At 35.4% G+C, this 12,812-nt stretch overlaps 1 protein-coding gene across 6 annotated transcripts in view; it reads right to left on the bottom strand.

The window, feature by feature from the left end:
• LOC108380860 (mediator of RNA polymerase II transcription subunit 15) overlaps positions 1-12,812 on the bottom strand; it is a 251,110-nt gene that overhangs the window by 88,194 nt on the left and 150,104 nt on the right. Inside the window, exon 1 of one of the 6 annotated variants that reach the window (XM_017637295.1) lies at positions 3,293-3,685. The exons of the other annotated variants lie outside the window; for them this stretch is intronic. Coding sequence (XP_017492784.1) covers positions 3,293-3,526 — 234 coding nt within the window. The 5' untranslated portion in view covers positions 3,527-3,685. Of the gene's footprint in view, positions 1-3,292; positions 3,686-12,812 lie in introns of those variants that run through there. 6 annotated transcript variants of the gene reach the window in all.

Here is a 12,812-nt window from a genome sequence, read left to right as displayed (position 1 = left end):
CAACAACACTTACTGGACGTCCGGCGCGGAGAACAATTAACGAGATAATGAGAAACTGACGAAACGAGTTGCTTACTTTTAACAGCTTTTTCACAGAAAACTAGTTTTCGCACGTAAGCTCCCTTTTCGTAGACCAGGTCAGATATGTTAAAATGCAGCTAAAAATGTGGTTTTTACATGTAATTACTCTGGTATTAGTGGGAACATACCCTTAACTACATACCTGTCTTGGGCAGTTAGAATGGACCTACTAGTTCCCGAAAATATGCTCTCGAAAAGAGAATACTAAAATTAAAACGTTGATACTGAACGATTTACGTATTGTTATGGGTTGGAACTTGTTACCAGGAGGTTTCTGGGATTGCTAATTAGGATCCTGAAGTCAGTTTTTCAAAATTCTAAATGGCGGATCCAAAATGGCGTCCAATATTTTTAAATATGATTGGATTTGTTCGAAACCAGGAACTCCGGAGTTTTTGGGGTCGGTGATTACGAATCTGAAGTCAATTTTTTTTTAATTCTAAATGACGGACACAATATATCGATCAAATTCTTAAAAAATTACTAAAATTAAAACGTTGATCAATTAAAAAAAATAAAAATTTGATTTGTTTGATGTTAAAATGAATGACACTGTTAGTTTTTCTGAACTATATTTTATTTATATACCAGAATAGATATTGTTATAAAAAAAATTAAGTACTCTGGCGTTTTAAAGTATTATCTGCTACTTAGATTCATAATTTTGCCTTGAATAAAAATGTACTGAAAAGTACTGTTTTTTTTACCATGGAGAAGTCTGACGTACTGATTTTGCGCACAAAAAATCTGGCAACCCTACTCCTGCCACGGGTGCTTTTGCTTTCATGCCGCGTGCCGCGCGGATTCGCAGCGAGCATGGTGCATCCAGAGAATGCAAAAAAAAAATACAATTTATTTGTAAACATAAGCATATTTAGACTATTTAATACAATATTTTTTTAAGTTGTATACATAAATGTGTACATACAGTGACGAACAAAATTATTTGCACAGTGAATTTTTCGCAATATAGCAAAGTTTTTTATTCTTATTTGTTTGCGATATGTTTTAATAAAAATATGCTTCATAAGCCACCATAAAACATAAAAATCAAATCTCCAAACTTTGTGCAAAACTCAGGAAAATTCAATAAATTTGCATACTAATTTGCAACTTTTTATTTTTTAATATTTTTATTGAGCTTTGTACCACGATTGTTCATTAGGAAAAATTGAAAAAGCAACAAAGTCTAAGCGGTAGAAGTTATAGCAGCTTTTTCGGAGATCACCACATCTCCTCATCAGACTTCTTTTTTTCTAGACTTCAGCAGGGATCGAACCTGCGTAATCGATGTTCAAAGTCAGAAGCGTTAACCACTGAGCTATGTACATCCCGTAAACTCTTGTTGCTAATTCATTTTCCTTATTCAACCAACTACTATCAAGTGCAAAAAAAGTTGCAACTTTTTATTCAGATTTCGTAGAAAAATTCTAGGAATGCAGTTTTATAGCCCAATTTTTTACTCAGATTTTTTAGAATTTTTAGTGGTGTGTGTTGCTTATTTTCCCCATACAAAAAATAATTGTCGAACATTCTTCGTATGGAAGAGCCTGAGTGAAAAAATTGCCAAAAATCAACGCGATTTTCTAGTAACTTCAAACTTAGACTTCTTATACTAAAATCGAGTGGGTTATAAAACCGCGTTCTTACTATTTTTCTAAAAAATCTGAGTAAAAAATTGCAAATTAGTATGCAAATTTATTGAATTTTCCTGAGTTTTGAACAAAATTTGGAGATTTAATTTTTATGTTTATGGTGAGCATGAACCATATTTCTTTAAAAAATTATCGTAAATAAATAAGAATAAAAACCTTTGCATATATTTCGAAAAATTCACTGTACCAATACTTTTTTCGTCACTGTATGTACATATTTATTTATGTCTATGCTTATGTTTATAAATAAATTTTTTTTTTTGCATTCTCTGGTTGCACCACGCTCGCTGCGAGTCCGCGCGGCACGCGGCATGAAAGCAAAAGCACCCGTGGCAAGAGCGAAAAAAATTAATACATAACTAGAGACTCCGTTTCCGTATTTTCTTTTCTTTTAAATAATGTATTATAGAATAAGGATTGATATTCAATGTAAACGATTAAGAACGTGATCTAGAAATAATAAATATTTCCATTTGTTTATACAAATTTTTTATAAAAATAAAGTTTTTAATAAAATAATGATTATTTGAAAAATTTAAACAATCAGGCTAAAGCGTGTCTTATTAACTTTTATCATGAAAAATATCAGCAAAAATACATGCTATGAATCAGTGAATAATAAATAGTTACTGAATTCAACAAAAAAAATAACAATAACTCTGGTAAAGCTTCGAATTTTGCAAAATTGCTCAAATTATACTTTTTTATGATTGTAAACCGAATAAAGTGATTTGCGTGAAAAAATCTTGACCGTCCAATTTTGGGTGGCCCACTTGAGAGATTTTCACTCCAAGGTCAACGTCATACTAAATTCACGAGTGCTGCACATGAAACAAGAGAAATCACTCAAACAAGTGATGGCACCAGAAAAAGCAACAGTTTGACAACACCCTGAGTAATAGCCGAGGCACGCCCTTTTAGTTTTTTTTTTACTATAATAGGTAGCATCACGTAGGTGCAATGATTTTTTCAGTCAAATACGGTATTTATTATTCGTAGATCCTTAATTTTCATATTCCTCAAAAATTTTTATTCAAGATAGGCGCCTCTGGGCCTCATGGACTCACATGTATGTAATTATGTTTGTAACTTTGTCTATTTGTGTAATGTAGGTAGTTTGTGCTTCCTCGGTTGGCTGCAGAAAACCAATACCCATGGAAATAATCGAGAAATTATAGCATTTGGGCGCTTATATCAACATTTTTGCATGTACATACATATATATGCATACATAGGGTGTGTTCGGAAATGCATCAAACCAAAGCATCAGACGCATTTAATTCTAAACTATAATTGATGGAAATGTCCAATATGCGCAACCACGATTAAATGCTTAATTTGAACTTAGTTGCGTAAATAAGGCATTTCCATCATATATAGTTTAGAAGTAAAAGATACTGATGCTTTGGCTTGATGCATTTCTGAACGCACCCATACATATACATAAATATACATATGCATATGCAACTATGAGTAGGTATACATATACATATGTATGTACATAGCTCTCGCATTCTACGTATTTAATATTTTCGCTATTTTTATACATGACTCACATGCTTTTTTTGCCATATTTGTTTACTTAATTCGATGAGAAATTGTTTCTTTGCGGGATTCAATCGATCACTGGGCTTGAAGCCCCGCTTCTTTTCTACCACACAGTTCCCCATCGATACGGATTTCGACAATTTATTGCCGCCGTTTCTACAACTTTCCTCTTGGCTTTCGCTGTCGCTGTCGTCGGCGGCATAACTGTTTATGTTGTAAGCACTTTGACTTTTCTCGTACATTTTGTAATTGAAAAATTTTAAATTTCATACACGACGCTTCGCCGTATAATAATTTCTACAACTCACGAGTATATACAAAAATTAGCGTCATTTTGATCGGCAGGCTCCCTGTGTACGATCTTCTGCTCTCAACTGAACATACATACATATGTACGTCCCAACACATTATTTGGATATATTTAGGAAACTTGCAGCTGCGGACGAAAAATGAGCATGCGTTGGGGTCACAATTTCATCACAAAGACATATTTGCGGTTAGGCATGTACATACATAGAATGTACATATTTAGTATGTGTGAAGATGCATACTTACATGCATAAATTTAGAAATGCATATAGCACCAAAATTTTGGACATTTCGATAAAGAAGCTACATATGTTTATGCACTACACAACAGTATTTTTGGCAGAAGTACCTAAAAGCGGCTGATCGACAAAGAATCTTCCGAAAAGAAAATACCTCAGTACGCAGAAAACGAATATTTCCATTAATAACATTTGTTAACAAAATTAAAAAAATTGCACTATCTTTTAACTGATCGATAACGGACCTGGTCTAGTAATTTATAAAACTGTGACTAAAAAAAAATTTTTTAGCTGAGTCATTCGTAAAGAACTTTTTAATTTAAATATGGAGTAAAGAAAGAATGTTTGAAAGACGCCCGCTATGTGGCGCTGTAGGAAAGTGAAAAGACGGCGAAAGATATCCATTTCATAAAAGGCACTTTGCTCGTCTCTAAAGTTAAAATAATATTATTCGATTAAGATTTTTGGGCGAAAATCATTTCCGTTTGAATAATATTTTCCTGGCATTAGCTAAAATTCAGTATTCCTCTTTGTTAAAAATGTCACAACTTCATCAGCATTAGGTGTATTCGCGTATTCTCCCAGTAGAAAACTCTTAACAGCAAATTCTAGCGAATTTTTATGTGTTCTCTCTCAAGAAGTGTTTGCAAAGTACCCGAACGCTAAGCTAGCAAAACTTGCAAGTTTCACAACAGCTGACAGCTGAAAAGTCGCCAACCAAATTGGAAGTTCATCACCATTTCTTTCACGAAACACTTTTTTTTGGCTGGGACGTGTTATAAACCATTCATTATATTTTTATTACCTTCCTTTTATTAGCTCGGGATGTAACTATGTAATATTGATGCGCCTATTGATGCGTGGGGGGATGGGGGTTGTGGGGGTTGTGGGGGTTCGCCCCCCCCTCCCCCTCCCGAAATGTAGAAATGTAGGTTTTAAAGCCACTGAAACTGGAAAAAGGCAAAACGAGCTTCAAAAAAAGGCAAAAAAGGCATATATTTTTTTAATTTTCTTATTAAAGATATAAAAAAATACATACAGTGGTCAAAAAATTATAACCAAACCACGTTTTGCCAAGTTTTAACGTATTATATTTGTTGTTATTGAACTTTTGTTATATTTTTAAATAAAAATATAGTTCGTTCTTTAACAAAACCCGTGGAAATTCATGTTTCCAAATTTGAGCAGTCCACTTGCAAAGGCGCTATTTAAATTTTTTTAGATTTTTAGTTTTTGGTGAGTAACGTACCAGTATTTATAGTAGTTTCATGTCCACTAACAATACAGTGCAAAATCTTTCTATTTTCTGAAAAAATAGCATCAAATGTTAACTACTGCAGCAAAAGTCGCTATAATACTTATTTATACACTTTCAAAAGTCTCCATCTTCTGATGAACTTAGAAAACTGCAAGAAAACGTGTTAGTTTCGGTGCCTAGTGGAAGGCGTCGTAAAAAAGAAGCAGACCAATCTTCATGGAAGTGCGAACGCGAAAAGCAAAAAAAAGATAGCTATGTAAAAATTACTGTTTCATCATACTCACTATATTCAATTTTTATATATAAAATTTGCAAAAACTACCACATTGCCATATTGTTTTTTAATGTTATTAGGCTCTTGTTTATTCAAATTTTCAGATAATAAAGAGAAATATACAATTTGGATGTTTCCTGTTGTTGTAGACGTTTTTTTTTATTTACTACTCATTTGTGCAATATTAAAAAAAAATTCAACAAACTTTCGTACAAATTTCGAACTTTTGAAAATTCTAAAAAATCAATCGATTTTTTTAGCCATTTGAAACGTGTACTTTATTCTACTAGAATTCAATGGGCTACAAAACTGCATACTCAGAATTTTAACGAAAATTTGTAGATTTTTTTTAATTGCATAAATTTTTAAGGCAGCGTCACTCGATTGGTACATTTGTACAGATTTGTAAATTTTTATATTGGGCTATTGGAAAAAAAAAGTGGGACATTTTTTTTGACTTCAAAAGATTGGTACAATACAGCGATGTTCTATTGAAAAATTTCAATAAATTAATTTTCGTGATTGGGATAGTGAAAAATATTTTGGGTGTTCAAACAATTGGGATACGATTTACACCAAATTTTAGCAAATACCCAATCGTGTGACAATGCCTTTAAACTTGTATTTATACGGATGTTGGTAAAGAACGAACTATAAAGAACTAACCGAAATTAAATAACAACAAAAATAACAATAACAATAACAATAACAACAACATAACAAATAAGAATTTGGCCCAAATAATTATAATTATAACAACAAAAATAATATTTTAAAACTTGTCAAAATTTGGTGNCTGCGAAATTATTTAACCAAAATAAAAAAAAACAGTCGTTATTTATTTTTTTGAGTTCGCCCCTGTTAAAGTTTGAATTTTTTCATAAAAAAGAACAAAAAATCTGGAGTTGTTAATTAATTTCTATCAGGCCTATCGAAAAGTGATGCATATACAGTTTATTGTAAATTTCATTGGCTTTCCTCGCCGTATTTCGTTTTACGATTGTTCAATTGGTTCGTGAGATATATAAAATGCGCTAGCGTCATTAACACTAAAGAGCCTGTCAGACGTGGCAATATTTCCGCCTTTCGCACGCAATTCGCTGTCAAATTGGGAAAAGAGAAATTTTATTTCGATGGGCGAACAGCGAGAAAGTTGCAAGGTGTGACTGCAACTGCAAGAGCGAGAATCGATTTCGGAAATATATTTCAACTTGCTCGTGCTGCACTAGCAATTTTTATTTCTTCTGCAAGTGCTGTCAAACTGATCGAGTGTTGCCGTATGGCACTAATCGTGAATTTGTGTAAAATTATAAAAAATATTCAGCATTATCATGAGTTTCATTTTCCCCGAACCGATTCACTTTTCACTTTTGGTTTCCATAATTTTACTATGGGCGGGTAACAAATTTTCGGATGAATTTTTTTTCAGGCGAAACTCATGATAAGGCAGATTGTGGAATTAAATATAAAAAAATGCTTGAAATATATTATTTTGCTTAATATACTTAATCGTTAAATTATTGTTCACACGGCAAATATGTTAATTATAACCTATATTTTGTGGTTTTAATTTATGCTTATTTTGGGTTTATGACCGTGGTTGGCACGCGCCAACATTTTTTTCTCCAAAATCTCTTAAGAAAAGTTACCAAAAGTTACCAAATCTTCACTACCAAAATCTTCACTTCTTCACTGAGAAAAAAATATACTGAATAACACTGCTATATTTCATAACAAATATGTATATTCTGAAACTTTAAACTTTATTTAAATATAAAGAAAGATAATGATAGTTTAAGATCAGTAACTGAAATTAGTAAAATTAGTATAAGTTATTCTTCCACATCGGTTTTCACCTGCAAACCAAAATGGCGTGATTATTATTTAATTTAAATTTTTTGGTATTTTTTTGCACAAGAATATTGTTTGTGCTTCCACAAATTTTCGTCTACTTTTCATTCTGAATTTTTCGAACAATTTAAGGTATGGTAAGTTTTATAGCCCATAATATTTGAGTATAACCAACAATGTGCAGTTAAAAATTTTTTTTAATTTTTTTTGCCGCCAGACTTTTGCGGTTTGTTTTATTTAACAATTGCTATTGAAAAAACACTGCGTTGATTAAAACTTTTTTTGCGAAAAATCATAGTGCGTAATTACATACCTGTGCATTTTTTCTTTTTATTTAAATAATCATTTAAAATATTTAGGCAATCAAAAGCTTCTCGGGATTCCCGTAAAATTAATTTTTAATGGAGCACGATAAGTTCGCCTTTTATCGATATATCTACATGTATACGTATGTATTTAAAAGTTTATAAAGATAACTATGAAAAATAGCGCGGGGACGGAAAGTTTTATTTGTTTTTCATACAAAATAGTTCAACAAAATCTACCAAAATGAGAAAAAATTTACGTTTTTACCAACCAAACTTTTTCTACCAATTTTGGTAACAATTTACCAAAGTGGCAACCCGGATTACGACGTCCCCAACCTGTACCGCCTTAGTTTTGTCGTACCATTTTGTACGTTTCGTTAGCTCAGGCAGAACCTCAGCTATCCACCGCTTCCAAAAGACGTCCGCTAAGGACTGCGTGTGCCGCCAACAACCCTTGACATACTGATCCGACTGGTCAAATTTACCTGGAGGTCCACCACCAGATGATGATTGACAAATGATTGGGTGTCAGTGTTTTCTGGTCAGCTGTTTCCAATGATAGGTAGGTTAGTGGTCGTTGGTTTATAATGTTTTCGATTTCTAACATCAAGTTTATGAGCTTCTCATCGTTGAGTTTAGTTTCCGGCGTGATGATTTGATAAAGCACTCGCTTAATAGAACGTACCATACGTTCCCAGGCCCCTCCCATGTGTGGGCTTGCAGGAGGGATAAACGTCCATTCAGTAGTGGTACTGGGGAATTCGCGTTTGAGCGAACCAAAGTCGATTTCGTTATAAGCCTTGCGAAGTTCATTTTCAGCCGCTCGCAGGTTTATGCCATTATCGCTATATATGTGATTCGGAGTGCCTCTTCTCGCTATGAAGTTCCTTATAACCATTAAGCAAGAACTCATTGTAAGGATGTGCAATTTCGATATGCACTGCTCGACATGTGAGACAAGTGAACACAACTCCATACCTTTTCTCACTGCGTCTTCCGGTAGTTACAAATAGGAGCCCAAAAAAGTCAGTACCAACATGAGAAAAGGGTTTCGTATATGGTGATGTTCGCGCAGCTGGAAACGGGCTTATTTCTGGCGGTATTGGCTGTGCGTTTTGAATTTTGCAAAATCGGCAATTTAGGCGAATACTTCGTAGTAAGGTTCGCAGACCCGGTATGTGGTACTTTTGGAAAATTTCGTTTATGACTGTTTCGTGATTGACGTTTTTGAACTTCCTGTGGTACCAATCTACAATCAGGTAAGTAATGCGGTGTTGCCTTGGCAATATTATAGGGTTTCTCATGGCTTCTGAAACGTGTGTGTCATTTTCAAGGCAACTTCTCATGCGTATTATCTTTAGATAAACTATGAAAGAAAAACGGATTGCATCTATAACAGCTGATTTCTGAATAGTTACGGCGACCTTCTGCAGGTCAACTTCCTCGTTGCATACTGTAGACTTTCAGAGCTGATTGCGTTTTGATTAGGCCAATCGCCTTTTGGCAGCTTCAGGAATGAAGACCCTGTGAACCATACGAATTATTTGCTAAATTCTGGCGACTGACTTCATTTCGTTGCCAAGTCTGCAACATTCAACTTTGTGCGGATAAAATTCCAATTTCCGATTTCTGTAGAATCCTGGATCTGAGCAATTCTAAATTTCACAAAATGTTTATATTTTCTGGGGTCAGAACGAAGCCATAGCAGGACCGTTTGTGAATCGCACCAGAAGAATGTTTGTTCGATTTTCAGGCTATGGTGCGCTGCAATTGCAGCAGCTAAATGAGTTCCCAATACCGCTGCAAGTAATTCCATTCTCAGAATAGTAATCGGTCGTAATGGTGCAACTCTCATATCTGAAATTCTAAAATATGCCACTGTTGCATAGGCGTTCTCACTGGCATCTACGAAGACGTGCAATTGCACAGTGTTTTTCTCGCTATTCGACTGTGAAAAGTTACATCTTGGTATGCGAACTCGTTCAACCCCTTTTAATTCTGCTAGCCATCTCCACCAGTCATCGGAAAGCTCTTCTGGCACCATATCGTTCCAATGAGTTTGACTACACCAAACGTTTTGAACAAGAATTTTCATGTGGATAGTGAAAGATGAAAGCAGGCCTAATAGGTCGAAAAAGGACATCAACAGTCTTAATAGCTCCCTCTTGGTAGGCAATCTCCCACCTTGTAATATTTCAGAGCTGGCTTTAGTGAACTTCAAGTTAAATTTAAAGCAATCTCCCTGCGTTAACCACCACATGCCAAGTACTTTATCCGCTTCAATAACGTGTTCAAGTGTGCGACCTGCTTTGCAAAAGTTCTAATTAGTTCTACCTTCACCCAATGCTAGTAATAAGTCTGGAGAGTTACTCAGCCAGTTTCTGATTCTGAAACCTTCATGTGCGTGTATTGCACGTACATCTTTAGCAAGTTTAATCGCATATTTGACCGTATTTGTACATACGAGCATATCGTCAACGTAATGCCTTCGCATAGCAGCGGGAAACTGTGTGATCAAACTCCTTGGCATTCTTGTTCTTGGCATATAACGCAAGCGAAGGTAAACAGCTAGCTCCGAAACTCAAAACTTGTAATACATATGTGTCGGGTTACCGTGTTGGGTCACAATCTCGCCATATAAAACGTTGCGCGTCCTGGTCCGACTTTCTCACACCCATTTGGTGGAACATCTCACTTATATCGCCGCATATGCCTATTTTCCCTATGCGGAAGTTGTATAGTACTCCCGGTAAAGATACTATCAAACCAGGGCCTTTATCGAGTTGATTATTAAGTGAAACACCGTCGTATTTCGTTGCAGCGTCCCAGACGATTCTCAATTTCCCCGGCTTGTTCGGATTTCTAACCGTAAACATCGGCAAGTAGCATGTGATGGCTTCGCATCTCTGTTCTGCACTTTTGAGGAGTTTTCCTTCAAAGCATGACAAAATCATCTCTCTTCCACAACAGCTTCGCTATAAACCGTTCGCCGTCACGCGTTACTTTTCCTGCCAGCTCAACGGGCATCAAATCCTTACCCTCGATAGGATCTAGATCCATCTTATGGCATCAAGCCATTGGAGGCTTACGTCATCACTGCGTTCACAAATATGCAGCTGATGGTGAGACGGAAGTGGGCTGCGGTCGAGATTATCATAAATAGCCCAGCCTAGCCCTGTTTTTGTTGCTGCTGGCTCGTTAGCTTTACCTTCTCTATATTTCAATGACATGGACAAATTCTTGTTGTTGACACCAATTATTAATTTGGTAATGAGATTCTAGGGGGAGCCCTCTTAGGTGTTTGTACTTGTCAAGCAGCTCTTGAAGGTGTAAGGTTTGACATGGTAAATCCAACGACAAGCGTATACTTACGATTAGATTTGTCTTTCGATGACACATTCAGGTTAACGATTTGTGTAGTCCCATCTGCCCAGCTAAGACACAATTCTTTCTTGGGACCTTCAATTTTAAGATTGTCCAAAATGCTTTCTTCTATTATTGTCGGTCCGGAACCATCATCCAAGAACGCGAAAATAGTTATCCTTTTTTTACCATAAATTGTGATGGGTACAATAACACATACGTATATGGTGCACTGCTACTGTCGCTTCAGCACCCGTTTTCTTCTCGGCATGCAAAAGTGGGTGATGCATAAACGTGCATCCGTTTTCACCGCACGGCTTGCGATTATGACATGTTTTAAAATCATGTTTTATTAGACAACGGCGACACAACTTTCTCTTTTTAACTTCTTCCCACCTTTCGCTGACATTGAGATTACGAAAGCGCTCCAATTTATAAATATAATGATATTCACCACAAAAATAGCACCTTACGCTTCGTTTATGCTCTGTTACTTCTCTATGTACACTAACGCGTTGCGTTTTACGTCGCTCCGTGTCCGTACTTGCTCTTGTAAATGAGATAACACTGCTGGCTGCTTCGGCCATATCAAATAGCCAATCGCTACACTGTTTCAACGTACACAGAAGTTCGTTTCTTGAAAATATGGCCCACTGTAGCCGAATTTGTGATGGCAATTTATCTATCAACTCCTGTATTAACAGAGGGTTGTTTAAATTTGCTGCCAAACCTGATGCCTTAATGGTTGCCAATGGTTTACTTCCAAAGTCAAAATGATTACAGAGTCAAGCCTGTTTACATTCACTGCCGGTGATGTACTTATCTTTGCTGAAGACGTAATAAATTTTTGTCGTTACTAAACCGGCATAAACACGTAGAATTTTCGAAACTACTTATGAATAATGGCCATTCATCTGGCTTGCCAGTAAACGGTGGAAGATCCCGCGAAACAACCTGCCGTGAACTTATTTGCAAAGCCGTTAATGTATGCAATGCAGTTTCAGTTCGATTATGACCCGAAAACCCCGTGTTCATTATGCACACCATCAAGTTTGCGAATATTGTCATATGCCCATCAGTTTCCCTAAGACGTTGACTATTAGCCCACTGAATAAAATTACATACGAACAGTGTAATTGGAAGCCAATCACTCTATGACCTCTTCTATGAAAAAAACAGTGTAGTATTTTTTAGCGAAAAATGTATTTAAAGGCCATATAAATTTAAAAAGCTACTTGAAAAAACGGCCTTAAGACAATTTTTTGAGTTCAGTGTAGCGAAGTAAATTTATAATTTTCATCAAAAATCGTAGCAAATCTACTACGATCGTAGTGAAGTTCTAACGCTGCAAAGCACCCTATATCTAAAAAAGGAATAACAAAATTATTTTTTCCACAACTACTTATCGGAAAAACGGCAAATTCATGGGTATGTGCGACATTTTTTCTTCATGTTGTTTCGCTAACATTAATTAATCTCAACGGGTTTTACCCTCCTTTCCCGCCCAACCGAGTTTGTAACAGTTTATATACTCTTTGCTTTTAATCTATAGATAAAAAGTATTCGTTTAGCAAATTTTTGCCAATAACTGAGCTTAAAACAAACGACGAGTCGCCAAATATAGCAATTCATTTCGAAACTTGCCATAAACCTCCCATATATTAAGATTTTGGCACAGAACCTATTCTAGTGAAGTATTAAATTTTACTTTTTTTCGTACCTTAAAGTACGTCCAAAAACACCGAATAGAATCGCCAATATAGTGTTGGAGGTTAAAATGAGCTATAACACTGCATCTATGGAGATAACTTGTGGACAATTTAGTACATGCACCAAACAGTTGAATTTGATACGTGGACAGTTTATTCTGCTGATTGCCAGTGTTAATTGACTCAAAATTCAGTTTTTTTAACAATCCTCAAATTA

This window comes from Rhagoletis zephyria, unplaced genomic scaffold (genome assembly GCF_001687245.7).
Source record: "Rhagoletis zephyria isolate East Lansing unplaced genomic scaffold, Rhagoletis_zephyria_1.1 Rzeph_scaffold_00129, whole genome shotgun sequence".
NCBI classification, from domain to species: domain Eukaryota; kingdom Metazoa; phylum Arthropoda; class Insecta; order Diptera; family Tephritidae; genus Rhagoletis; species Rhagoletis zephyria.
This window is presented reverse-complemented; position numbering and strand designations above follow the sequence as displayed.